The 27,846-nt window shown below is 39.3% G+C and overlaps 1 protein-coding gene across 1 annotated transcript in view; it reads right to left on the bottom strand.

Moving 5' to 3' along the window:
* Positions 1–2,550: 2,550 nt before the first annotated feature.
* cacul1 (CDK2 associated cullin domain 1) overlaps positions 2,551–27,846 on the bottom strand; it is a 54,739-nt gene continuing 29,443 nt past the window's right edge. Inside the window, exons 5-9 of the mRNA XM_062975652.1 lie at positions 24,891–24,993; positions 11,930–12,019; positions 9,621–9,759; positions 7,719–7,762; positions 2,551–6,740 (exon numbers count right to left, since the gene is read on the bottom strand). Of these exons, the coding sequence (XP_062831722.1) occupies positions 6,700–6,740; positions 7,719–7,762; positions 9,621–9,759; positions 11,930–12,019; positions 24,891–24,993 (417 nt within the window). The 3' untranslated portion in view covers positions 2,551–6,699. The remainder of the gene's footprint in view (positions 6,741–7,718; positions 7,763–9,620; positions 9,760–11,929; positions 12,020–24,890; positions 24,994–27,846) is intronic.

Below are 27,846 nucleotides of genomic sequence, written 5' to 3'. Positions count from 1 at the left end.
TCATGCTCAGAAGCCTGCTGGTGAGTGATTAAATGTCCCAATTTTTAAGTGAGTGTAATGCTGAGAATTGGCTTACATGCCATTGAATGAAGCAGACAGTTTGAACAAGATAAAACACTCACATCCGCCCTGTGCAATGTGTGTATTTAATAGGCTTGTGCGATCAATGGAAAAAAAAATTCAATATTCATTATGAAATTAGGGGATGGGGAAAAATTGTTTCTAAAGCAGTGGTTCTCAACCTGTGGGTCCCCAGATGTTTTGGCCTTCAACTTCCAGAAATCCTAACAGCTAGTAAACTGGCTAGGATTTCTGGGAGTTGAAGGCCAAAAACATCTGGGGACCCCAGGTTGAGAACCACTGTTCTAAAGTGTCTCCAAAATTTTACCAGGTCTGTATCATAACGATGTAATTACTTTTTCATTACTTTTTGTTAAGTAATTAATTATGCCATGGGGAAACTTCAGATTTTTGGGGAATTTTCAAAAATTTTACACACAACGTTTAAGAAAAACAAGAGCTATCTCCTTGAATTTTCTATACAATGACACAAGTGAACAGGGGATCACTCCCATCAGGTTTCAGAAATATTCATACATCTACTGATTTTTGAGAAATTTTAAAAAGTTTTGACAAAAAAAATTAAAGCCACATCAGCTATCTCATTTAATGCCTCTCATATTAACCAATAGAACAATTTAGGGATTTCTTCCCAGCCAAGCACTAATTTACTTACTTGAAGTATCAGTCAGTCTTCCTCTTTGCAGATTCAATAATTTATTGGAACTCTTGAAGCTGCTAGGAAGGAAAAATCACTCCCCTATCCTAACTGGAGCTTTCTGATGCTGAGCAGAATTCTAGGAAATGTAGTTTAGGGCAGGGTCTTTTGAATTCTCTGCCATAGGGCTCCTTGCTTTCCCAAACTACCTTTCCTAGAATTCTGTGCTCTCTCAGTCTCTTTCACTCAGCTTGTCTACAGGAGGACTAGTACTGCAAACTTTGGATAACTTGATCAGTATCATTTTGGATGAGTAGACACATCCCCTCTCCCAAATAGTATCTACTAGGCTTGTGCGATTTGTTCGTATACTCATTAAATTCAGATTTAATTCGGATCTAAAGCACTTTTGAAGCGAGTTCTGACCCACCTGCTCACTGCCTTTCCAATATTAAGAATTTGAATCAAAAGGAGCCTTCGTTTCTTACGTCTCGGATGTCTTCGGATGTAGCTGTGACAAAGCACCGCTGAGAGGTGAAGCCAAACATGTTGGCATTCCCCTCATCCAATCAGGGCTTATGGAGGAAGGAGGGAGAGGTGGAGGCATCGTTCTTGTGTTTTTTTTTTAAATGCTGTTTTACAAAACTTTGAAAATTCCCAAAAAATCAGTGGATGGGTGAAACAATATGAAACTTGATAGGCAAAGAATGATAGATATGTTCTACCATCGTAGCAAGTTTCAGCCCAATAGCTTTAAAAATGAGGGAGAAAGGAGCCTCTGAACTTTAATGGGAAGCGAAGAGATGCCACAATGCCTGCACTGAACTACATTTCCCAGAAAGCATTGGCCTGGAGCAGCAATCTGTGGCATTGAGGGACAGTCTAATTATTATAATATATACAATAATGGAATCTGCAAAGAGGAGTTGAGGAAATAATAGTTTATATAAACCACACTCTCAGCCCCAGAAAACCCAATCAAACAGGAAATAACACGTTCAAACCAGGAACAGATTTCCTTATTCAGAGGCTGATGGCTATCTTCTTGGAGTGGTTTGATGGTGTACTATGATTTCTGTTCCTGGTGATAAATGTCATTTCCTAATTGGTTCTGTCATAAAAACATGGCAAAACTTTAAACTGCCAAAACTTTTTCTTTGCGCAAGGGACATTGTTCTATAAATAGCACATTATGGTTTGTTGAGTCTCTCTACAAATAATTTAACAAAGTTTCAGCCACAAAAACAAAGTTTCTGAAATAGAACAACTTTCAAAGTAAAGACAACCCAATAAAAGAGGAAATAGCACTTTCAAACCAGGAACAGATTATTGCTTTTATTTAAAAATGTTTTTTTATAAAAACTTTGAATTCGCCAAACATCTGAGGATAAGTCAAATGTTCTGAAATTTGGTGAGATAACAGTGGTAAATGTGTTCTACCACTGTAGCAAGTTTCATCAGGATATCTCAAAAAATGAGGAGAATAGAGAAGCCCCTCAATTTTCCCCGTTGACAGTAATGTTTTCCTTCATGCGCTTGCACGTCCACCATTAACGAGGTACATACGAATATTTGTAAGTTTCAGAAAGTTTTCAACTTTTGCCTTCAAAATTTGGAAATGACTTTAGAAACAAAGCGCCAGCACCCCCTACTTTCAAACAGTTTAGAACCATTTTTTTTCCTGGCTCACACATATCTAGTATCTACACTGTTTTCAGGGTAGAAACGAATTGACCAGATTCCATGCCAAGCCCATATGGCTTTCTCTCAGTTATGCAGTCCTGCAAGATGAGTGGATGCTAGGTAAAAATGGCAAATTCAGAACCAAGGCATTTATCTAAAAATACTTTAATAGAGCAAGTTTCCCAGGAAACAATTTTGATATATAAGATGACACCCAATGCATAAAATTTTTCCATTTAGGTCTCATGTGGAAAACACACAAGTGGTAGGTAAAAGTCAAGGCTCCAGAGACTGGATATACTAATCCACCAAATTGTTTACAAAGCAACCATTATTCCGTATGTCTTGTTCCATTTGTTCATACTCTGTTCACAAAGATAAAAATAGGAAAACAAATGATTTCAGCATGAGATGCTAAAACATACAGAAATCTTAATACTAATTTACAACATAATACATCATTTTTAATTATTTTTTTATTTTGTACAATAAGTTCTCAAGCTTCCTATTCAGGCAAGTTGCTACATACAGCTAAAACATTTCTGAAAGGATGTGTAGAACATGGACCACATTAAAGGAATGCTTTGTCCTAAAATTGTAGAGGACATGTCCTATGGCTCAACTTTCAATGACACAAATAAAAGCATTGGTAGAAAAAGAATGTGTGTGTTCTCCAAACCACAACTGAGTAAAGCAGGGTTAACAAATGCGGAGCCCTGCAAATGTAGTAGGAGCACAGTTTATCCCTCTTAACAATTGGCTATGCTGATTAGGGCCATGGGAGTTGTAGTATCTCTGAGACTAATACATGCTCCATCCCAAAGGTGTTTTTTTTTCAAAAAAAAAGTCTAACAAGTACATAATAAAATGTGCATATAACTAGAAATCCAGGGGGCATTTTATTTTTAATTCTATCCCATCAGTTTCAGTCGCTATGATAACAAAATATTAAATGGGAATCTGATTCTAACCTATATCAGCATAGTCAGAAGCCAATCCAAATTTACATTTTTCCCAAAAATAATCAGGCCCAGACTAGACCAAGGTATGCCAGCAGGTTAATTTGATGGCTATGCAGCCGTCACCATGAATACTTTTATGTATCATGGTATAGATATATGAATAAACTCAAAATGCAACAAGGTGTGAAGTGGGAATAGCTTATCTGGGTAGACAGTGATTTCACTGCCAAGGTATGCCAATACACACAAAGCATCTTTCACATGCTTTAATTTGTTTGCTTTTGGCTCTCTAGAATATAAAGTTTAAAAAAAACTAGTGGCCTTGCTCTGCCCATCAGTATATCAGTATATTCTGAAGGAAATTGGGATTGGAGTAAGACATGGAATCAAACCTTCTAACTATCATAAAAAGTGACTTACAAGATAGTAAGCAGTTGATTATCAGTTTTGGACTTACATCAACTGGGAAAAAGACAATTTCTTTTTTGCAGAAATACCCAAATGACACGTTGCCTGTGCGATGATTGTGGGTATAGTATTTCAGTACCTAACTCAACTTCACTTCCAGAGAGTGAAGCAGTTGCCATCTTCTTCCTTAAAAGCTAAATGTTGCAAGGAAGGAATCTGGGGAGAATTCGGCAATGAAAGGAATCATATGGATATAGCAAACTACCCATATTTCATACTTTTTTTAAAAAAACAACAACCCTAAACCTTATTAATATTTTAAACTCCAAGAGATACCACAGTTTTTTGTGGGTTTTTTTTAAATCAATTTATATTTGGTACCTACTAAATCTTTTCGCAATCCAGGTTTCTCTTACAAATCTATACTGATAAACTAATGTGAATGGCAATATGGATATATCCATACATTAACAAGGAATGTGTATTCTTGCCATGGGGAACCCAGACAGCCATTTCAATATTTAGGATTTGGGGATTGCTTTTCTATGTAGCACTCATTTCTGCTTATATAGGGGATCCTGGACTAATTTAGTAAATCAGAAGAGAGTGTATCTATACATCAGGAGGAAAAAGTTGCATAAAAATTGAAAGGCTTTTCCTTACCATAGCTGCAAGCGTATTAGCAGTGAAATAATGTTTTTCTTACCAACAAAGAATAAAATTCTCCACCAATTCAAAAGAATTTGAACATCAAAATGATTTTTTTATCCTCCTCCTGCAAAATTAACCAGTTTTTAAAAGAACTATCCATCTCTATATGAATGAAACATTTTAAAATGACACTGGAATTGGCCTTCAATGGTCAAAGAAAAATTAAGTAAAAATCAGAAATTTAATGGGATACTTGTCATTGTTTGAAATGATATTCTCAACAGCATAATCCAAGTTTGGGGAACTTCCATGAGATCTTGAGTAATACTCCTATAAGGACCAGGGCAAAGAAGTATCTCATTTTAAAACACCATAGACTATGTTTTAAAACAAGATTCATGTGCTCTGCATCTCTTATTCTACGGGCCTTTTTCCAATTCCACTGTATCCCTATATTCTGGAGGAATTTTAGTAGCATGGGGTAGTGGGAATGCAAAATCAGGCACTGAGACCCATACATGCATAGCTTGCGTTCCTCACCTTGTCATAGACCATGGCATTTCAAGAGTCTTACTCTTATGAATTGCAAAATTATGCAGGGTAGCCAACAAAACTGAATTGTGATCAGTACCCAGCAGTGAGGAAATTAAGTTTACTTGTTCTGATTATATATACTGTATATGGAAAACCAGAAAACACAAAACATTTTCTATCTGAAGCATTAGCTGGACAGTGTGCTCACATTAAAGTCTCACTTCTACCCATAAACATCTGCATCCTGGTTAACTTTGTTGGCTCAATCACAAATTCATCCACATGTACTTTTGCTGAAATTGAACCATTCTCCCCCTTTCTATGTAAAATCACATCATGTGCATCAACCATAGACAAATGAGATCCTCCAAAATGTTTTGGATCAAAAAATCTCATCAATCCTGCTACCAAAGACAACTATGGGAGCTGCAGGTCAAAAACATCTGGAAGGCCATCATTTCCTACTACTGCCCTATATACATTGTGATTCTTCGGAGAATATGGGGTTTGGAGGCAAACAGCACCTTGTGATCAGCCTCTAATCCAAGCCCAGAAAGAGAAAGCAGGGATCCAGTTTTTCCTTGTAAGGTACGTATTGTAGATATATTAATCATACCTATAATGCAGTGCAAATTACTGCAGTTTGTTAAAATCTTAAATTCAAGCTTTATCCAACAGAGCCAAGACTGAAACATCTTTTATATGTGAATCATACTGAAATCCCCACCACTTTCTTCCAAAAAAATAGAAGCAAAAAATGTTTTAAATTGACTTCAAGTACTTTGCTGCTCAGAAGTAAGCCAAAAATACAACCAATATTTTGGCCACACTTATTGTAACAGTCCAATGGCGAGATATTCAACAAGCTGATTATTTTAAATCAGAACAAACATTTCCATGTACTGACAAAATGAAAACAAAGTACACAGGAAGAGACAACCTGGCCTAGAAAATCCTTCAGTTGTTAGGTATGTACTACCATTTCAACTCAGAACGTTGGAATGGAATTATCTTTAATTCTTTGCAAGTATTATTGAAGGCAATAGCAACATACAAGTAACTTTTATATTTGTGTTATTTCTTCTCACAGGAAAGCAAATTAGGAAGAAGTACATCTTTCTCAGGCTTATTTTCTAAAAGATAAATGTACACAGGAGAATGTTTTAACTTTGCTGTGATGTTTAATTATACAGTACGTTAAGAGACATTTCTGTGGCCTCGAAAGAACAGGGAGCTCAATGAATGAACTATGTGAACTATGTATGAGCTCACGCATATAAAGGAGCAGCTGCATGAGTGGCTCTTAGAGGCAAACTTTTGTGAAAATAAATACTGTCAGGTGGTCAATATTTACTGAACAACATGTTTGGACCACTAAATGGGCACTCAGCAATGTCCACATATTTTTTAAATAGTGCAAATGTTCCTTTCAGAGGAAGCTGCTCTTTTTGTCTACCAAGGTCTATTAAGCAGTGATCTTTAAAAGAAAAAAGGTATATTCTTCAGAGGATTGCCAAAGAAGAACTCTTCAAGATCAGCCACATTTTTCCAAGTTAGCCCCCACAATAGCAGCAAACAGGCATTTTATTACGTAGTAAGAAATATGTCCAAACTCCTCTTCAGGTATAGCTTTGCACCGGAGAACTTGAGTACCAGCAGGCCTCAACTGAACCTCGGGATACATTTCCATTCAATGCCATTCCAGTGTCCACTCCTATCGAGATAATACTTCTAGTACAGTCACTATCTGCATCCTCTTGAGTTTGCACATGAGGCCGAACCATCTGAAAAAGCAAACAAAATTATTGGAAGCATGCTCTGCTTCCCCCACACTTTGAATTTTATTTCTTTAAGAAAAAAGTTAGCATTATACCTATCAACTTTATATATATAGTCTAAGAAACTGAGACACTCATTCACTATCTAGAAAACGTACAGGTTACTGCTAAATGGTAAACTCCCAATGACAGTCATACTGATATTGAATAACATAAGCACCTGTAATAGTTTCACAGAGAGAGATATGAAAAACCATCCACTGAACTATTCTGTACAACAGACCGTCTTAGTCACTTTGATATATCTAGTCCTGAGGGATAGGACATCTGTTCATCTGAAAATCCCATATTGAGTTTACAACTACTTAAATAATGTCTTGATCATGCCCAAGTTCTAAAATGAGGCACATCCCATGCCTAAAGTGTTATAAAGGTAAAGGTTCTCCCCTGATATTAGATCTAGCCGTGTCCAACTCTGGAGATTGGTGCTTATCTCCATTTCTAAACCAAAGAGCCGGCGTTATCCATAGACACCTTCAAGGTCATGTGGCCAGCATGACTGCATGGAGCGCTGTTACCTTCCCACCGGAGCAGTACCTATTGATCTACTCACATTTGCATGTTAGGTTGGAAGAAGCTGGGGCTAACAGTGAGAGCTCACCGCACTCCCCGAATTCAAACCACCGACCTTTTGGTCAGCAAGTTCAGCAACTCAACAGTTTAACCTGCTGCACCATCAGGGGCTCCCTAAAGTGTTAATAGTCTCACAATGATGTGGTGCAAAATGCAACCTTAGAGAATTTTGCATCTAATCTCAATACATTTCTAATTCAAACCTAATTCATGTCCATGTCTGGTTCAGCAGATTTTGCTACAGCCCAAAGGCCTGACTTTTTCTCTGTAGCCATGCATGAGAAATAAAATTATATCTTTGTTATGAAGGCACAGTATATCAGAATTAATAAAACAGCGTAAGCCACTTACTATATGTTAATTCTTCTCCAGCTCTTTTACGTGATTGGTCACCTCTAGGGGGGGAAAGGAAATTTAAAGTTACATGAAGTCCAATGTTAACTTAGATTTCAACAAAATGTTGATGAGACTGTTTCTTTTATACACACACACACACACATATAAATATATCCATGTGTCATTTGAAGAAAAAATATTCAAGTGATCCATAGAAAGTGTTACTATGTATTAGTATTTAGGGTCAATTTGTTTTCATTACATGGATGGCAGAATGTCATTTCTGTATAATTAACCATTCTTGGAACAGAATACTACAGGGATCACAGAATTAAGCATATGGTTAAGACTCCTGATTAGGCTTGTGTTGTTTCATTTAGAGGGTATTTAGTGTACCCTCAAATTTAACCTTAGAAAATTCAAGGCCTTGCCGTGAAGCACAGCAAAGACAGTGGCTTTCTTCCAGAAACAAGTTTTGATACAGTGCTAAAGAATACCAAATTGCCAGTGATCTCAATTACTTTTTCACAGTGATGGAGAAATTAATTTGGCACTTCTGCTTTAGGTGCCAAATAGGTGTGATGACATTTCTCTAGTTTACTCTATCCATAAAGGTTTTAACTGTCTTTTAAATCACATGGGTAAGCTACTGAAATAAATGCTATCAAAAAGACAACTTTTGCTTTCCACTCTATATTTAAAAATTATTATTCTTTTAACAAAAATTGCACATCCCAGTTTAAAACTATGTTTTATTACAAGTGACCTGCAAAACTGCTGATCAGTCATCTTTCTGGAACACTGTCAGGGCTAAATCCCAACTTCAAGGCTTAATTTATCAAGAGTCACCAGGGAAAAGCAATATAGAATTCTGAAGTAGAATAAAGCAATTGTTTGATCAGAATGTGATGTTTAAGTGATTAGCTATACAGGGTGTCCATAAAGTCTCTTGACCATTTAAGGATTTAAATGGTAAACTTCTGCACTCTGTTCCATTAAATCTGTAAAGAAATTTTATTAAAGTATTTTTATTGCCAAGTAAAATGCCTACAGTAAACTTATAAAGCTGGAAGGTTAAAAGTTAGAGCCTTTTCAGGTGGATATTAGAAGAGAAAAAACTAATTTTCTGGTTTTTGGGGTTTACAGAAAGTGCTGTAAACCCCATCCCCAAGCCCTCTTTTAAACACAGCACTTTATCCATCTACCTCACCTATTGGGTTTACAATTTATACCCTTGTACTTTGGCTCAGCTCGCTCCTTTTTAATCTTGTTTTACTATGTCATTGTTGTTTTTCCTATTTTGTTATGTCATTGCAGATAATTGTACTTTATCTTGTCTTATTTTGTATGATGTATGTATTTTGTCTTGTTTTGGTGTGTTTACCTGGGCTTGGTCCCATGTTAGCCGCCTCGAGTCCCTTCGGGGAGATGTAGGCAGAGTATTATTATTATTATTATTATTATTATTATTATTATTATTATTATTATTGTTACTATTACTGCCCTGCTCCAAAGATTTGTAAACAGAGCTCAGAGGTTTACCACAAGCACCTCTCCAGATTGTCTCAAAGGCCAAATAGTCTATAAGAAAGGTGGCAGAATTTTAGGAAAAATCGTTTGTACACAAACTGTCTGACAATACTAACCTACCAAAACGTAAAAGATATTAAAGAAAAATATTTCTGCTGCTTTTCTACTTTGTTCTAAGTCAACACAACCTTTTCACCTCTACCTGAGAGGGCAAAAACAATCACAACACACAAGAAATGATTATTAAGCCACCTTCACTTCCTAATGCCTTCCAGGGTTATCTTACAATAATTGACAGATACAGTGATGGATCTGTGGTGTCCAGTGTATAATTAGATGTATATAGTGGATAACCTGGTCACAATCTTTAAATGTAAAGGCTATTACCTGGAAAAACCTTCCTGAATAAGCTCTTGTTGAAGTTTCTGGTCTTGAGCAGCATATTCTTCAAGCTCAGATTCTACAGCAGGAGGGAGTATGTTTGGGATAAATTTAGAAAATAAAGCTGGTGCCATCTGAACCCATTCTGGAAAGCAATAGCCAGTAAAACAAAATCAATTTAAGTGACTTAAGTATGTCCAGTTTCTCCCCTGCGTGCTCATTCCCTCTCCCTCTTTTTCATCCATTCACACCATGGAGCCCCAGGTGGCTCAATGGGTTAAACCCTTGTATCGATAGGACTGCTGACCTGGTCAGTGGTTCGAATATGGGGAACATGGGGAGCTCCCATCTGTCAGCTCCAGCTTCCTATCCAAGGACATGAGAGAAGCATCCCACAGAATGGTAAAACATCCAGGCATTCCCTGGGCAACATCCTTGTAGACGGCCAATTCTCTCACACCAGAAGCAACTTGCAGTTTCTCAAGCCGCTCCTGATATGGAAAAAAAACCATTCACACTATACTTTATAGAAGGTCTATGGAAACCAAACAAGCTTTGGTAGTATGAATATTATAGAGCTCATACTTAGTCTTGTCACATACTAAATGCAATGGTATATAAAATTACCCTTCATCTTGTAAAATGCTGCAGACCGCTTAGTTTAATGAAATAATAAACCCATAAGGAGCAAAATGGCACATATGTGCTTTTCAGCCATATCCCCAATATCATGATAGTAAAGATGACTACAAATGCACCACATTTGCCACATCACTTAGTAATAGCACTTGATCTCTTTGCAGAGGTCCTGTAATGGTAAGGTAAGGTTTTCCCTTGACATTAAGTCCAGTTGTGTCTGACTCTGGGGGTTCGTGCTCATCTCCATTTCTAAGCCAAAGAGCCAGCGTTTTCCATAGACACCTCCAAGGTCATGTGGCTAGCATGACTGCATGGAGAGGTCCTGTATCTAGCTAAAATAGATGGTGCGATGGGACCTCCACAGACACAGACACCTGCCTTCTAGTAGACCTTAGCATGTAGAAAAATCAAAAATACAGTTACCAAAGAAGCTGAAAGGAAAGCAGAAATGAGGAAATGTGTGGCCTCCAGATGTTGTTGGGACTGTCGCTCCCATTTGCTGTATCCAGCATTGCCAAAAATGGGAAACAAAGAGCACCATAACATAACAACACTGAGAGCTGCAAATTCCTCTTTTCTATCACAGAAACATCTGAATGAAGATGCTAGATTTTGCACAGATTCTGATTCTACAAACAAGTACTGAAAAAGCAGTAAGCAACGGTTTACTGATCTACTGACTATAAGAACGCGTTAGTTGAGTACCCTTATCCAAAATGCTTGGGACCAGAAGTATGTTGGATTTTAGATTTTGCAATACCTATATATTTGCATTTACATACATAATGAAATACCTAGGGGTGGAACCCAAGTCTAAGCATTAAATTCATTTATGTTTCATATACACCTTATACAATTGCAGAATACAATTTTATACAATACTAGCTTTACCCGGCCACGCGTTGCTGTGGCTTATGGGAATCATTTGTTGACCAGGTGGAATAGCCTCAAAGCCTGGCCGTTTTCTTCTTATGCGAATCCTTGTTTGGTGAGCTGGAATACAATAGAATAGGCTTGCTGCTTGGAAGGCTGGATACTTGCGTTCTAGGGGATTGGTTTTTTGGCCAATTTGAATTGCACTGAATAGCCTCGCTGCTTCAAAGCCTGGCCGCTTTCTATATAGGGGCATCCTTCCTTGTGCAGGTTGAATGGGACGAAGTAGCCTCGTGGCTTCAAAACCTGGGGGTTTTCTATCTAGGGAAAATCTTGGTTGGCCAGGATTAACAGAACTCCATAATAAAATGCACATTAAATTTATATATATATAGATTTGTAATACTTTTGTGCATGAAACAAATCTTGTGTATACAGAACCATAACAAGAAGTCTGTATAGGCGCTTCATAGGTGAGCCTGAGGAACCAAAATGAAGAATGTTACACGACCTTCCCAAATTTATGCTGCTGTTCAACGCGAGCCTCAAAAATTAACTGGGACACAGGTCCAGATATTAAATGATGTTGCATCAGCAGTTGAGCTTGCAGTTTTTATCTGAAATCATTGAGAAATTTATTACGGGTAAAGTTTTTTAAGAAAGGCAGGAACCTAGTTACGACATTCACCTGGCATTCCACTGTGGAATGCACTGAAGAAGCTGACACATGAAGTATAAGTTTACAGCACTATATATTTATATATATGATATAAATCAACGATCATTCCAAAAAATTAATTCACCTGGTCTAAGCATATACAATCCTTTGACAACATTTGCCATGGTGGAAGGGTTTATCCAGAAAGGTGTGGATTGGGCTTCTAGAAGTAAAGCTGAAATGAGAAGAAACTCAAAGATTAATTCTGAATCAAACATTGTTTTTATTAAAATATTGAATTCTCTAAAATGCGTAGTAATGAAAGCAAAAACCAGTCTACTAAATGGATTTACCTGACTTGAAACAACTCAGATGAAACAAAAGACCTTTAGAACATTTCAAACATATAACTTTCTGAATACTAGTTTGGTTTGGAGGAATGTTCCATGCTGCAGAGGATATATTATTTTCAAAATAATTATCCACATGAATGGATTTGCCTGTTCTTCTTTATTCAAAAGCCCAGCCTTAGCAAAATAATTTAAATCTGAGTGACTCCTGTCCCTATCTCTAACTCTATAATACTGTTATTTGAGATATTTACCTCCACCACTATAGAAAAGGAAAAACATATATGCCTAACACCACTGCTAATTAACTCATTTAAATATATTTAATATATTGTAAATGTATCTTGTCAGTCCCCTCTGAAGATATGGTTATGGGACCAAGAATACCAAGGGTTCTTAGGAAAACGCATCTCATAAACTTGGTTTGTCATAGTCTACATCACAATTACCATCCTCAAAGCTGTAGAACAATGATTCAGAGTTTTATTGTTTTTGAAGTAATTTATTGTAAAATCAATAGGATTCATCAGTTAAAACAATATATATTTCAATCTATCTACATAGGAAATTGGCTTAAATATTTTTTTAAAAAAAGAAACATTTAAAATATCATATGCATAATTCTAGCATGAAGTCAGCGGCACTTTTTCAATAATTTTAATTTATTTTTTAATCATGTTAAAAATGACTGTCATAAACATTTTCTTAATGCTCTATGGCAGTGGTTTTCAACCTTGGGTCCCCAGATGTTTTTGGCCTACAACTCCCAGAAATCCCAGCCAGTTTACCAGCCGTTAGGATTTCTGGGAGTTGAAGGCCAAAATCATCTGGGGATCCCAGGTTGAGAACCACTGCTCTATGGCAACAAGAAATGATCTTGGGGGCCGGGCTGTGGCGCAGCTGTTGAGCAGCTGCCTTAAATCACTCTGACCATGAGGTCATGAGTTCGAGGCCAGCCCGTGGCGGGGTGAGCACCCGTCAATTAAAAATAAAAAATAGCCCCTGCTCGTTGCTGACCTAGCAACCCGAAAGATAGTTGCATCTATCAAGTAGGAGATAAGGTACCACTTATAAAGTGGGGAGGCAAGATTAACTAATTTACGACCTGGAATGAGGAAGTGCCGTCAGTGTGGATGATGAAGCAGCTGCTCCCCCCTGTGGCCAGAATCGAACATCCCCTCAGAAGAAGGTTAACTTGCCTCTGCGTGTGTCTCTCAGTCTCTGTTTGATGTGTTTATGGGCATTGAATGTTTGCCCTATGTGTGTTATAATGTGATCCGCCCTGAGTCCCCTTTGGGGTGAGAAGGGCGGAATATAAATACTGTAAATAAAATTAAAAAAATAAAAATCTTTGTCAATTTTACAACTGCATCTTTAAGTGATGTCTCCTAACTTGGACTCCACCACTGCTCATGCTATCAATGCTAAGAACAGTAATCACAAAGTTGTGCCCAACATTAATGCAAGTAATTTCCATTGGTCAGATTCATGCAGGCTACTGTAAGCTTTTATAATAAACTATTTGTTGTATCTTCATGAAGAAAGAGGTAATACTGATACAGCCACCACACAAGGCGGGTGAGTGTTAGTTTAGTTAAGGTTTGAGAGCTTCTCAAGAGCCGCCAAAGGGGAGTGTAGTATAATGCCCAACATATTCAAGAAAAGTATTTAAATAGTATAGTGACAAATGCAGTAAGCCATAACAGTTTTAGTGTCTTCTATATCAATAAATGTAATGTTTCCAATGGGGAAATGAGCTATCCTTCACAGATATAAAGCAGTCTCATTAAGAAAAGGGGAAAGCATTTTTCTTTTCTGACATGAAATAAAAATTGAGGAGCAAAACAGGAAGAGCTACTTTATCAAACTATATATGCCGAAAAGTAGAAAAAAAACGCAGCCCATAAGTCAAGAGGAAGGCATTGATATCCTTGACCTTTGAAACAGTCCTAATATCCATACAACATATTCATCCTACATTAAAAATGACTGACATTTAAGTGTGTTCACTGCTGCTAGATTTCCTTTTCCTTATTTTGCTTCCTTGGCTATCACTGGAATAGCTATTGCCAACACCTCTGAAAAGCACAATCTGTATCACCAAAACTCAGCAGCATAACCAAAGATGGTTCTATATGTTCCTTACTGCATTTCACCGTCTTCAATACTGTTATGTAAATTAACATTTAATAAAATTCTGTTAAACATCTAATGAACCTAACTTCACAGCGGCAGTCAGAATCAGCCTGTGAATTAAGAGCACTTGCACATGCATTCGTGACTCTGACTCTCTGTATTTATGAATACATAACATGGGGATAAGAAAGTGAATGGTATTATTAAATGGCAGTGACACAAACATGCTTCCGGGACCCCACCAAAAGACTTGCATGGGTTGCTGGTATACTGCCTCTTTCCCACACAAAATCACAGGCAACTGCAACTATGAATTTGCTGGTTGTGGAAAGACTTTCTGGCATTTAATATTTTTATTGATTTTTTTCAATCTGCAGTGGATTGAAACCACGGGTGCAGAGCCCACAGATATAGCAATAGCAAGTCCAGTATACATACATATGTTCCTCTATTCTGTCTTATATAATGACTCAAGATACTTAATTCTAAGAAGCTACTTAAAGACAGTAGCTTTTTACAGCAATAGAAAAACAAAGCTGGAAAAGTTCAAGGTGTTTGATACCTCATCAGCAAATAACAGCTAAATGGGTTGGAAAAAATAAGAAAGCTGCACTCCATTTAACACAGAAACACAAGGTGTCATAATGAAGATCTTAGTCAAGTTCTTATGTAAGTCCTATTACATCTAACTATCCTATACACTGGACCTATAACACTAATGCTGGAATCTGGAGATCCCATGAACAAAGGAAATCTGTGCTTAAGTATCTCAACGTGTGGCACCAGTTTAATTTTCTGGCTGCTTCTGCTCACATCACACTTACACATCTGTAAAGGCTTCTGCAATACCCAGGAACATGTAGGGTTTGTTTTAAAGGTGTTATACTAGGATAGCATTCCAAAAATTAATTGAGCAAATGTGCAGAACTTCACATGACCCATCTCCTGGCAAGAGCTTAATTCTTAGTAGGTATTCTTGTGGTGCTTCTTTCTGGCATGACATGAAATGCCTGGAAAATTACTGTTTCTTATATGGTGACAATATATCTGTTTCAAAAATGAAATATCTGGAGATTAGTACAGTACAACTGAATAGTGTGATCTTTTTTTAAAGGCTTGAGCCAGAAAATATAATGAGGGTCTCCTAAACAACATTCAGCATAATGGCATGTTCTTTCGTCAACTTTTTAAAACAATTATTTGGGACATACAAGAAGAATACAATATAACCACTTTTGCTCATGAGGAAGTTTAGACGATAACATAGGTGACTTCTACGATACATATATTTGAACAATTTAACAATAAAGACATTAAACATTTCCTATGTAAGTGCCCTCATCTCCTACTTGTATCCATCCATTTTCCATTATTTCCCTACCCCTCTCTCATTCACCCCCTCCCTCCGGGAACAGTCATACATTTCCTTTATCATTCATTCTGTTCGTTGGATCGTAAGGATAGTCTGGTTCAATTTCTTATATTTTCTGTTGCTCTTTGCCTTGGCTATCAGTTTTTCCCATTTCCCTTCCCCCCTGGAGTATCCATTTGTATATTTATTTTTTCTATCCATTATGTAATCTTGAAGCATATAATCTGCTAAATATTCGTACTATTTTGTATATCTCATTTTTTAATGTGTTTTCCATTCCAGGATGATCGTAGCTTGGGCCGCAGCTAACATTTATTTAGTCTTCTCACCCCAATCTTTATTGCCACTTTTCCCTTCCAATTTCAGGGTAAAAACTGTTTTTTTATTCAACCCTACTTTTTGCTCTAATAATTCCTCAATTTCCCCTTCATTTTTCTATAGAATTCTTGTACCCTGGCACAGTCCCACCACATATGGATAAATATTCCAGTTACTCCACGTTCATGCCAACAGCTTTTAGATGTTCTATTTGCTGGGGGGGGGGGGGGGGGGTTCTAAGTCCTTCTGATTATAGTTTATTTCCTCTTTCCATACTTGTAACAGGGTGGGTTTCAAATTATATTGGTTATCTATTAGTTTGCTATATATGAATCCCATAATTCCTTTCCCTTTCTCAGTTTTCCATTATAATATCTGATCTAAATCTGTCTCAGGACCTTCCTTCTTCCACTCAGTGATCTTTTGTGATATTCCATGTCATCACAACCAAATGCTTGATCCACATTCGTCTCTTAACTCCTCCCAGACTTTTATAGTTCCATCTGAATGTAAAAGATCCCCTGTCTTTGTTATACAGTTTTTATTTAAATTTATTATGACTTTTCCATATATCTGATTTTTTTTATTAAAAGGTAAAGGTTTTCCCCTGATGTTAAGTCCAGTCATGTCTGACTCCATTTCTAAGCCAAAGAGCCGGCGTTGTCCGTAAACACCTCCAAGGTCATGTGGTCGGCATGACTACATGGAGCGCCGTTACCTTCCCGCCGGAGCGGTACCTATTGATCTACTCACATTGGCATGTTTTCGAACTGCTAGGCTGGCAGGAGCTGGAGTTAACAGCGGCTGCTCACGCCGCTCCCAGGGTTTGACCCTGGGACCTTTCGATATCCAGCTCAGTGCTTTAATGCACTTCGCCACCGGGGCTCCTTTTATTATTATTATCTAATAATATTATTTTTATTATCTAATAATATTCCTATTGGGAGTCTATTTTGTTCAATTGGAGTTTGTTTTGCCATTTTCTCCACCCTTGTAATGTTGAGGATAGTGCTTTTGCCAACTGTCTGGCTAGAATCATGCCAAATTGGCAAAATAACTGTCAAAGAGATTTTATAAAATATATCAAGCTTGACTAACAACATACGTGGTCTCTTGTGCTCTGTCTGACACTGCTAATCTGTTAAATGGTTAAATCTGAAGGAATTACAGACACATTATGTAAATGTGATGAGTCACAGAGGTGAAGACCTAAGTTCAGGGATGCAAGTGCAGCACTGCCAGTTCTTACTTCTCACAGTCCTTTTGTAGTTTAATTAATTATGTTCCTTCTGTTGGAATGAAAAATACGCATTGCGCTGTCCAGAAGAAAGATCTATGACATTTATAATTGAAAACATTTCTCCTCTTCTCTGTTCTGATCTACACTGCATCTTTTATTCCTACAGATGGACATTTGTTTCACATTTGTTTCACAGTAAAAATCTGATCAATGCCCCAAAAACCGGGAAGTCATTTTAAAAATACAGTAGAGTATCACTTATCCAAGCCTCGCTTATCCAAGTTTCTGGATTATCCAAGCTATTTTTGTAATCAATGTTTTCAATATATCGTGATATTTTGGTGCTAAATTCGTAAATACAGTAATTACAACATAACCTTACTGCGTACTGAACTGCTTTTTCTGTCAAATTTGTTGTAAAACATGATGTTTTGGTGCTTAATTTGTAAAATCATAACCTAATTTGATGTTTAATAGGCTTTTCCTTAATCCCTCCTTATTATCCTTATTATCCTTCTGCTGGCCCATTTAGCTTGGATAAGTGAGACTCTACTGTATTGATAATTCTATTTGGAAATATAACCTGGTGTGAATGAATTGCAAGACAATGTATGTTTAAGGTTCACACCCACTCTGTCCTTTTTGATATCAGCTTCCCAAATCTCCAATTACTATATTTGTTTGGGAATTGCAAAACAAAAAGGAACTTTTCTCAACTACGATGGTAACTAAATTCAGATATGTACCTTCTGAAGCAACCTAACCAGTGTATAGAGATTTTTTTAGCTTGAGGATGTGGACAAGAGTCTTGGCTGAATGAGGTCTTTTTTTTACACGTGTGTCTAAAATTTGTCTATCCTCACCTTAAAAAGACCCAGAGGTGGATTAGCTGAGATGAAAATCAACCGCAGAGAAGGGATAATAAATACAAAGCAATCTAATTGGGGTGAAAACATTCATAAGAACAGCCCTGCTAGATCAGGTCAATATTCTCTTAAGCTTTCAGTAGTAGCCAGCCAGATACTTATACTGTAATAAACAGTTTTCAAACAATATCCCTACATTGCTTGGGGTCATGGGAACTAATCAGCAGGTAGCCTGTGAACAGTGATATCTCATTTAGCAATTATGCTAATTGACATTGGTAACCTTATCCACCACGAATGTGATAGAACACCAATGAATGTAACTTAGCTAGTGATAGTAAATGTTGCAAGTTAATTATAAACTGTTTCCACCTACTCCCAAGCTATTCAATTGGGGAACCAAGAAATCTTGTACTCTGAGAAACAAGAAGGTATAATGTTGCAAACTGAAAAGTTTCTATTACTGAATCCTTTCTTTACCAGGAAAGTGTCCAAGTCTTTGATCATCTCAAAAATCCTTGGAGTTTCTGTAATAAGTTTCTATTATTGCCATTTGAAGTCTTCCAATTACACTGAAAAGGAGCATATCATATTTCAACAATGACCTTTAAACCAAAATGCCTGAAAACCATTGCCAATTCATGTGTCAGAAGCATGAGTCATTCTCGGTAAAATTGTAAGATGCACTAAGTCTAACTGTTGTGTGACTGTTGTGTTGAATGAGAGCCAGGTACTTAAGTTGATTGACAGCAGGCATTGTCCCCTGTTAATTGAGTTTCTGGGAAAGCTTTATTTGCCAGTGTGAGTTTCTGCCAGAGCCTGATCCCAGAAGGGCAGTTGGTTCTCGCAGAAGCAGAGGCAGCAGGAGGACATTTTTGCTCCCTGGCTTCAGGTAGGATTTGGCTAAGATTTGGCTAAGATTTTAAACTGAGTGTGGGCTTGGCTCCTGTGGTCAAAGTCAAAGAAAAAGGCACCTTTACTAACTATCCTTTGCAGTACATACAGGAAACAAAGCAACATGAACAAATACACAAAGAGGTGGTTTATTGCAGTTTGCACATAAAGTGCGTGCATATTACTTAACTGTACAAAGATCCCACTTGGCCACCACACTCACCAAGAGATGCAACAAAAGCAAAACATTCCCATCACATGCACCAGCTGTGGCATGTTCCGCTTTTTCACACAAAAACTAGACAACTACATCTGCTCCAAATGCAAACAGATGACTCTGATGGAGCAGAGGATCCAACAGCTCGAGCACCGTATTAAGACCCTTAAGGACATTCAGGCACTCGAGCTCTTCTTGGACACTGCACAACACGCTGCTGTAGATCAGCAGCCTGCATCACACCAACACCACCAAGATCATGATCAGGAACCTTATGGGGAGATCAACTCAAAGGTAGACAACCCTCAGGCTTGGAAGGAGGTCACCCATAGAAGGAGACGCAGGATCAGGCAGCCTCCACAGAACTCCTCTGCTCAGCTGCATTTACACAACAGATTTGAAATTCTTACATCATTAACATACAATCAGGAAACACATCTTGTGGAGGACCACAGTTTCTTAGATACCACTCAGTGGACCACCCTGGATCAATGCGCAGGGGATAGCCCTGACGGGGACAGTGCATCACCACAGTCACACTTATGTAATCATGCAAATGCTCCATCCCCAATCATAGACCAGGAGCAACAGGAACATCCTTGGGAGAGTAATGGGCTCTCGGATGTATCTCAATGGATTGTCATTGATGAATGCACTGGGGATGTTGAGGAGGAGGACAACACTTTACACCTACATGATTCACTTCAACAGGAACACTCTTCAGGGGACATACACACTGTCTTGCACAAAAAGGACCCTGTCAATCCTCAAAGGAAGCAGGTCTTGGTAGTAGGTGACTCCCTCCTTAGAGGAACGGAAGCCATCATTTCCAGACCGGATGGGATGGCTCGAGAAACATGCTGCCTCCCGGGGGCAAAAATACACCATATCACTCAGAGGCTCAGCAGGCTCCTAAAGCCCCATCACCCTCCCCACCTTATGTTGATTCATGTAAGTACCAATGACACCGCTAGGCATACTTTTCAAAAGATCACAAATGATTTTCGAGCTCTGGGAACAAAGCTAAAACTGTATAATGTACATGTGATCTTTTCATCCCTCCTCCCCGTTGTAGGACACGGCTCTACAAGGGCCGGAAAAATAGTACAGGTCAATAACTGGCTCAGAAAATGGTGTCAAGAGGAGCATTTTGGCTTCCTTGACCATGGTCTACTCTTCCAAGAGGATGGACTACTGGCAAGCGATGGGGTGCATCTCACACAAGTAGGAAAACATCTTTTTGCACACAGACTCACAAACCTCATCAGGCGCACTTTAAACTAGATCCACTGGGGGAGGGGAACAACAGCCTGGCGAACACTATATTACCCACGACCACAGGGAACCGCCAAAAGGCTAAACGGAGGGCTGCACAAACACAGCAAGGACCAAGTACAGAGAGCACAATAATCCCAAATAAACAGCTCAAGGGGAGGTCACAGGGGCTTACATGTCTTTACACTAATGCTCAGAGCATGGGAAATAAGCAAGACGAACTCCAACTCCTAGCACAGCACCACACATACGATGTCATAGGCATCACTGAAACCTGGTGGGATGACTCCCATCACTGGAATTTAACCATTGAGGGCTATAACCTCTTTCACAGAAATAGAACAAAGGGGAGAGGAGGGGGAGTAGCTTTATATGTCAAAAACAGTTATGTTGCAGAAGAAATGCAAGACTGTAATCCAGGAAACCAGCTTGAAAGCATCTGGATAAGAATCAAGGGAACCGGGACTCAAAAAGACCTTGTCGTGGGTGTCTACTACAGACCTCCGAGTCAGGATGAAGGACTTGATGAAGCCTTCTGTCAACAGCTGACCAAACAGGCACAAAGAAGAGATATAGTAGTCATGGGCGATTTCAATTATCCCGATATCTGCTGGAAAACAAACTCAGCCAAGAGTGCAAAGTCCAACAAATTCCTCACTTGCCTTGCAGATAATTTTATGGTCCAGAAGGTAGAAGAGGCAACAAGGGGATCAGCAACTCTTGATCTAATCTTAACAAATGTGGAAGACCTGATCAATACAGTTGAAGTGGTTGGATCCTTAGGGGCAAGTGACCATGTGCTCCTGCAGTTTGCAATACAAAGGAATGCTGAAACTAAGACAAGTCAAACACGCATTCTGGACTTTAAGAGAGCTGACTTCCAAAAAATGAAGGAATTACTGAGCGGCATTCCATGGACGCCGATATTAAAAAACAAGGGAGTTAAGGATGGATGGGAGTTTTTCAAAAGTGAAATACTCAAGGCACAAATGCAAACAGTGCCAACAAAGAAGAAAAATAAGACAAGTGCAAAGAAGCCAGAATGGATGTCCAAAGAACTTCTAACTGAGCTAAAGCTCAAAAGTGACATGCACAAGAAGTGGAAAAGGGGAGAAATCACCAAGGAAGAATTCAAACGTATAGCCAACACCTGTAGGGAAAAGGTTCGCAAGGCTAAAGTGCAAAATGAGCTCAGGCTTCCCAGGGACATAAAAAACAACAAAAAAAGGCTTTTTTGCTTACGTTGGTAGAAAAAGGAAGAAAAAGGAGGCGATAGGGCCATTGCAAGGAGAAGATGGGGTGATGGCGACAGGGGACAGGGAAAAGGCAGAACTACTTAATGCCTTCTTTGCCTCGGTCTTCTCAGAAAAAGAAAGCCATCTTCAACCTCAGCAACACGGAATGGACGAAGGATTGGGGGAAATCCAACCCCAAATAGGGAAACAAGTTGTCCAGGAACACTTGGGCTCTCTAAACGAATTCAAGTCCCCAGGGCCAGATCAGCTACACCCAAGAGTACTGAAGGAACTAGCGGAAGTTATTTCAGAACCACTGGCAATTATCTTCGAGAGTTCTTGGAGAACGGGAGAAGTCCCAGCAGATTGGAGGAGGGCGAATGTGGTCCCTATCTTCAAGAAGGGGAAAAAAGAACGACCCAAACAATTACCGTCCGGTCAGCCTCACATCAATACCAGGCAAAATTCTGGAAAAGATCATTAAGGAAGTGGTCTGCGAACACTTAGTAACAAATGCGGTCATTGCTAATAGTCAACACGGATTTACCAAAAACAAGTCATGCCAGACTAATCTGATCTCTTTTTTCGATAGAGTTACGAGTTGGGTCGATACAGGGAATGCTGTGGATGTAGCGTACCTGGATTTCAGTAAGACCTTCGACAAAGTCCTCCACGACCTTCTGGCAAACAAACTAGTAAAATGTGGGCTAGACAAAACTACGGTTAGGTGGATCTGTAATTGGCTAAGCGAACGAACCCAAAGGGTGCTCACCAATGCGTCGTCTTCATCATGGAAAGAAGTGACAAGTGGAGTGCCGCAGGGCTCCGTCCTGGGCCCGGTTCTGTTCAACATCTTTATTAACGACTTAGACGAAGGGTTAGAAGGCACGATCATCAAGTTTGCAGACGACACAAAACTGGGAGGGATAGCTAACACTCCAGAAGACAGGAGCAGAATTCAAAACGATCTTGACAGACTAGAGAGATGGGCCAAAACTAACAAAATGAAGTTCAACAGGGACAAATGCAAGATACTTCACTTCGGCAGAAAAAATGGAAATCAAAGATACAGAATGGGGGACGCCTGGCTTGACAGCAGTGTGTGCGAAAAAGACCTTGGAGTCCTCGTGGACAACAAGTTAAACATGAGCCAACAATGTGATGCGGCTGCTAAAAAAGCCAATGGGATTCTGGCCTGCATCAATAGGGGAATAGCGTCTAGATCCAGGGAAGTTATGCTCCCCCTCTATTCTGCCTTGGTCAGACCACACCTGGAATACTGTGTCCAATTTTGGGCACCACAGTTGAAGGGAGATGTTGACAAGCTGGAAAGCGTCCAGAGGAGGGCAACTAAAATGATTAAGGGTCTGGAGAACAAGCCCTATGAGGAGCGGCTTAAAGAGCTGGGCATGTTTAGCCTGCAGAAGAGAAGGCTGAGAGGAGACATGATAGCCATGTACAAATACGTGAAGGGAAGTCATAGGGAAGAGGGAGCAAGCTTGTTTTCTGCTGCCCTGCAGACTAGGACACGGAACAATGGCTTCAAACTACAGGAAAGGAGATTCCACCTGAACATCAGGAAGAACTTCTTCACTGTGAGAGCTGTTCGACAGTGGAACTCTCTCCCCGGGGCCGTGGTGGAGGCTCCTTCCTTGGAGGCTTTTAAGCAGAGGCTGGATGGCCATCTGTCGGGGGTGCTTTGAATGCGATTTCCTGCTTCTTAGCAGGGGGTTGGACTAGATGGCCCATGTGGTCTCTTCCAACTCTACTATTCTATGATTCTATGATTCTACTAGGAAGTTACGCTTCGAATAGAAATATTCATCACAAGTAAATGAGATGATAAATCCCTTGTGCTAACAAGAAAGAAAGAAAGAAAGAAAGAAAGAAAGAAAGAAAGAAAGAAAGATGCCAGTGCTAATGAATTTGTTTATTTGTGAGATTATTCGACATGTGTTCATTTTATTGGCTATGAAAAACATGATGTAAATGCCGATTGCATAGTCTTTTAAGGACCCAAAAATTTGAACAAAATGTTGGTTTACTGGATTTTGCAATAACTTTAGATCTAAAAAGGGCTGATAACATAAACTGAAATAAATTTGTCTTAAATACAATCCATCTACATGTTAAGAAAAGCGCAGTAAGGGGGGTGGACATGTTTAATGCAGTACCACACCTGCCTTAAAGTATACAATGTATGCAATTCAGCATCAGGCTACTATTCATCAAATGGATGTATACATGTTCAGGGAAGATGAATCCATCAACATAGATAACATGGGACTTTCAAGTTCACACATGGTATGTCACTGAAGGGCAGTTGCTAGGAAGCAAATAGGTGAATATTACATCTTTCATGCCATGATTCGGGACATCCCAGAAATATTTGGTTGGTCTCTGTGGGAAACATATTATTGGATAAGAGATACTTTTTGGCTGAATCAGCAGATCACACTCATGTTCACATTTTTACTAAACACTAGCATTTACATGGGAATGTTCTGTATGCTGTCACACAACCAGCAGCTGCATTTTTACAAAGAGGGATCTCTGTTTCAGCTGGTGATGGTATTTCATAAATGTTGAAAAATGGGATTTCCACTCTGGAATCTAATTACAGACCAAATTATTTCTAATAGTTTCAAGTCAACACAGAAATGTTCCTATGCTGTTACTCTGCAAGCTGCGGTGTAAAAAGTTTCACTTTTGTCCACAACAACTCTGACAACTGAAGACTCCTGCTGGCATTTAAAGTAAAAGCTGTGGAATACACAGCATGATGCTATGGTAAGAACAAATGGTAAACTCAGTGAGACAGTAAGACAGAGGTATGTTTTTCCAGGGATTTAAGAACAATGCACTATAACACAACACAATACAGGCAATGATAAAAATGTACTTCATACCTCTTCCTTGGAACATGTCTATTTAATGAAATAAATACGCTATCATATTGAATTTTCTGAAATAGTCTAACTAACAGTAAGTTGTTAACAACTTCTAGCTTTAAATTGTACCATGAGTTCACTTTCTTAAAAGTGCTTAGCTTCCTTCTAAACACTTATAAAGGTTGGAATATGCCCTACTAATTCCACTGCCTCATCTATGTTGATTTTGAAACTCCACAACATAGATTATCCTATTACACATCCAATTACCTTAGTATTTCAGAAAAAGGGATCCCCAAAAGGTTTACTTACGCATCAGGCTGTAAATGTGCTTTTCTGCAACATGTTCCGTAAACAGTTTTATAAGGTCATTTCTTAAGTCCCGGTTAAGTTTTGTTTCTATGTAAAACTTATTCTGAAAAAGAAAAGAAAAACATGGTTGTTTTAGTAATCACACTAATTTATGAAGCACAGACCTGTGAAATGTCTCACAGAAACAACATTATTTGCCATTCTTGTCTCCATTCCCTCTTACAATTACCAGTCTTTCACTTCTTGTTGTGTGAAAAGATGAGAGGTTGTTCAATAAAAAGTTGAAGGAAAGTCACAGACAATTTCTGAAGACATACTGAGACAAAACTAATTAACCTCAGGCTCCTTAATCCCACATGGGCAAGGAAAGTTGTGGTTACTGGGCAGAACGTTTGTACTCTGAAACAGCAGAGCCCCCCTCTCGAGAACTGAGGACATTCAACTCTCATGTCATTTTAGCTACAAAAGCAATAATACTAACCTATGAATTGATGGTATAATTAAAGTGATAACCGATACATAATCAACTTTATGAAAGTGGTACTTTCCTTTGGTTCACTTAGGAAGCAGCACACACTCTTCTGCCATACTCAGATTCATAAAGGCAACACAGTACCTTCCTTCTAATATTTATGACAAAAGTACAGTGTTGTACAGAAAAACTCCATGGCACAAGCAACTCTTATTTGTAAAGCAAAATCAGATCAGAATACCCCCCCAGAATCACCAAACATGAAAGGTCGGTTGAACACTGGAGCTCTTTTCAAAAATAATTGTGGATGTAAGGAGGCAGTGTAACACGACATACAGGGCTAAAAAGAGAAGAGACTAGAGTAGGGCCTGAATCCAGATTGCACGGAATGGCACAACCCCACTGGAACAAAGGAAACAGTGAAATGAAAGGCGGAGGGGAATGGTACCATTAGGTAGGCTGTTTTCCAGTGCTTGGCTGTAGGCCCAGGCTCGCAGGGCCTTCAGCCAAGCATCAGGCACTCGATTCCAGGCCTACGAATATCGACGCTCGGCACTCAATTGTAGGCCCTGCGAGCAGGGCCTACTAGCATTGAGCGCCCAATGGCTTTGCCGCTCAAGGTCTGAAAAAGTTTTGTTTTTTTGGACCTTGCATGGAAATCCCATTTCTATAGGTGCCCGTTTCCTTAAGTGGTGGACGGAAACGGTGCCATATGAATGGAACAAACAGAAACTGCAAGTAATTCCATACAAATGCACAAGTCTAGAAGAGACCTATTTCTTCTTCAATACCCTACACAGGGCTATAAACATGTATACAGTAGAGTCTCAATTATCCAACTTCCGCTTATCCGACACTCCATATTATCCGACGCATCTAGTGGCCAATTGGAAACATTGCACCCTTCACTCAATCCAAGTTGAGAGCTGTGGCTCTTTCCCGTTCGGAAAAAACTGGAAGGAGGAAAGCGCATCTCGGAAGGGAAGGGAAGGAAGGGGGGTGAATCATCCCATGGGGGGCCATTTGTATGTGAGGGAGGGAGGGAGGAGGGGGGGGAAAGGAAACGCGATGGCTCTCCCTCTCCTTCCCTCTTTCTCTTGGTGCAGGCAGAGCCTTGTGTCTCCAAACCGGCCTTGTTTCCAAATCAATGGCTCCTGATTGGAAGGAAAAAATGGGGAGGGAGAGAAGCCAAAGCAGCGGGCCCGGACTTGGGAAAGGGCAAGCCCAAGTCAGGGCTGGCGAGTGGGGCGGGGGGCTGGTTGCCTTCTGTCGTCTCCTTACCTGGGCGGGTGGGCAGAGGACCCCCCTTTCCTCCTGCACACACACGCACTTTACTCCAGATCCCCCCCTCTCTCCTTCTCCCCTTTTCTCCCCCAAGCACTCTCTCTTCCTCCTCCTCCTCCTCCTCCCTCTTTTACCCATCAGCCTTGCAGCAACTTGCACTTCTGGCCTTCTCCTCCTCCTCCTATTTTAACCCAAGCAAGGATCATTAGAGGCATAGCACCCTAGAAACACAAGAGACCCACCCCCTCCTCCCTTCAGAGACTCTCCAGCCCAGCCCCGTTCTGCCAGGCTGGAAGGCACAAGCCAAGCCCTCCTCCCAACACAGAGCCATCCCCGCTCCAGGTGAGATTCTGGAGACAGTTGACCAATATCAAATATTTAGCAAACTTTGGTTTCCCAGTGTTTCCATTGCTCTGCTCAATATGGGATTTTAGAGATGATTAATCTACAGTATATCAGCATGTTCCCAGCTCTGGTCTTCCAGGGGTTTTGGATTTCAAACAGGATGTTTTGATGCTTAATTTGTAAAACTATAATGTAATTTGACATTTGATAGGCTTTTTCTTAATCCCTCATTATCCAACATATTCACTTATCCAACGTTCTGCCGGCCCGTTTATGTTGGATAAGTGAGACCCTACTGTATATAATTGCCCTAGAGAATGTAGGCTATACTGTATAGGCAATGCTACCAAAGATAATAGGCAAACATAATTCTCTCACAGATGAAGAAAGGAAGGTCACTGAAAGGTAATCTGATATCTCTTGATTAGCTCTTAAAATACACATTTGAGGTTGCAATGTTTTAGGGACACAGATGACAACAAATGTATGTATAGTGCAAATATTTAAATCTGAGAAATATAGTTCAAGTGTACAGCAATCTTTAAATAACAAATCTACAATAAACCTTCCTAAAACTAAAAGTCTGTTGAATTTATAATCTGACTCATTCATTCTATATTTAACAAAGACTCTGGTAACAGCTGGCTCCAGTTTGAAGTGGTTATTAGGATATCCATATAATGAATGATAAAGTACGTAACAGTTGCTTGCTGCTATCTATTCTGTTCTCTTTGGATTTCCGCCAGAAGAACATCAATCTCTCTCAGGACCAGCCTATCCAGCCAATCCAGGTGTTGAGCCAGCTGCTGCCAAACTAGTCAGTTTCATCTGCCCTCTCCTAATGGATGTCACCTG

Source organism: Anolis carolinensis, chromosome 3 (assembly GCF_035594765.1).
Source record: "Anolis carolinensis isolate JA03-04 chromosome 3, rAnoCar3.1.pri, whole genome shotgun sequence".
NCBI lineage: Eukaryota > Metazoa > Chordata > Lepidosauria > Squamata > Dactyloidae > Anolis > Anolis carolinensis.
Note: the sequence above shows the minus strand (reverse complement) of the source record. Positions and strands in the feature narration are given on the sequence as shown.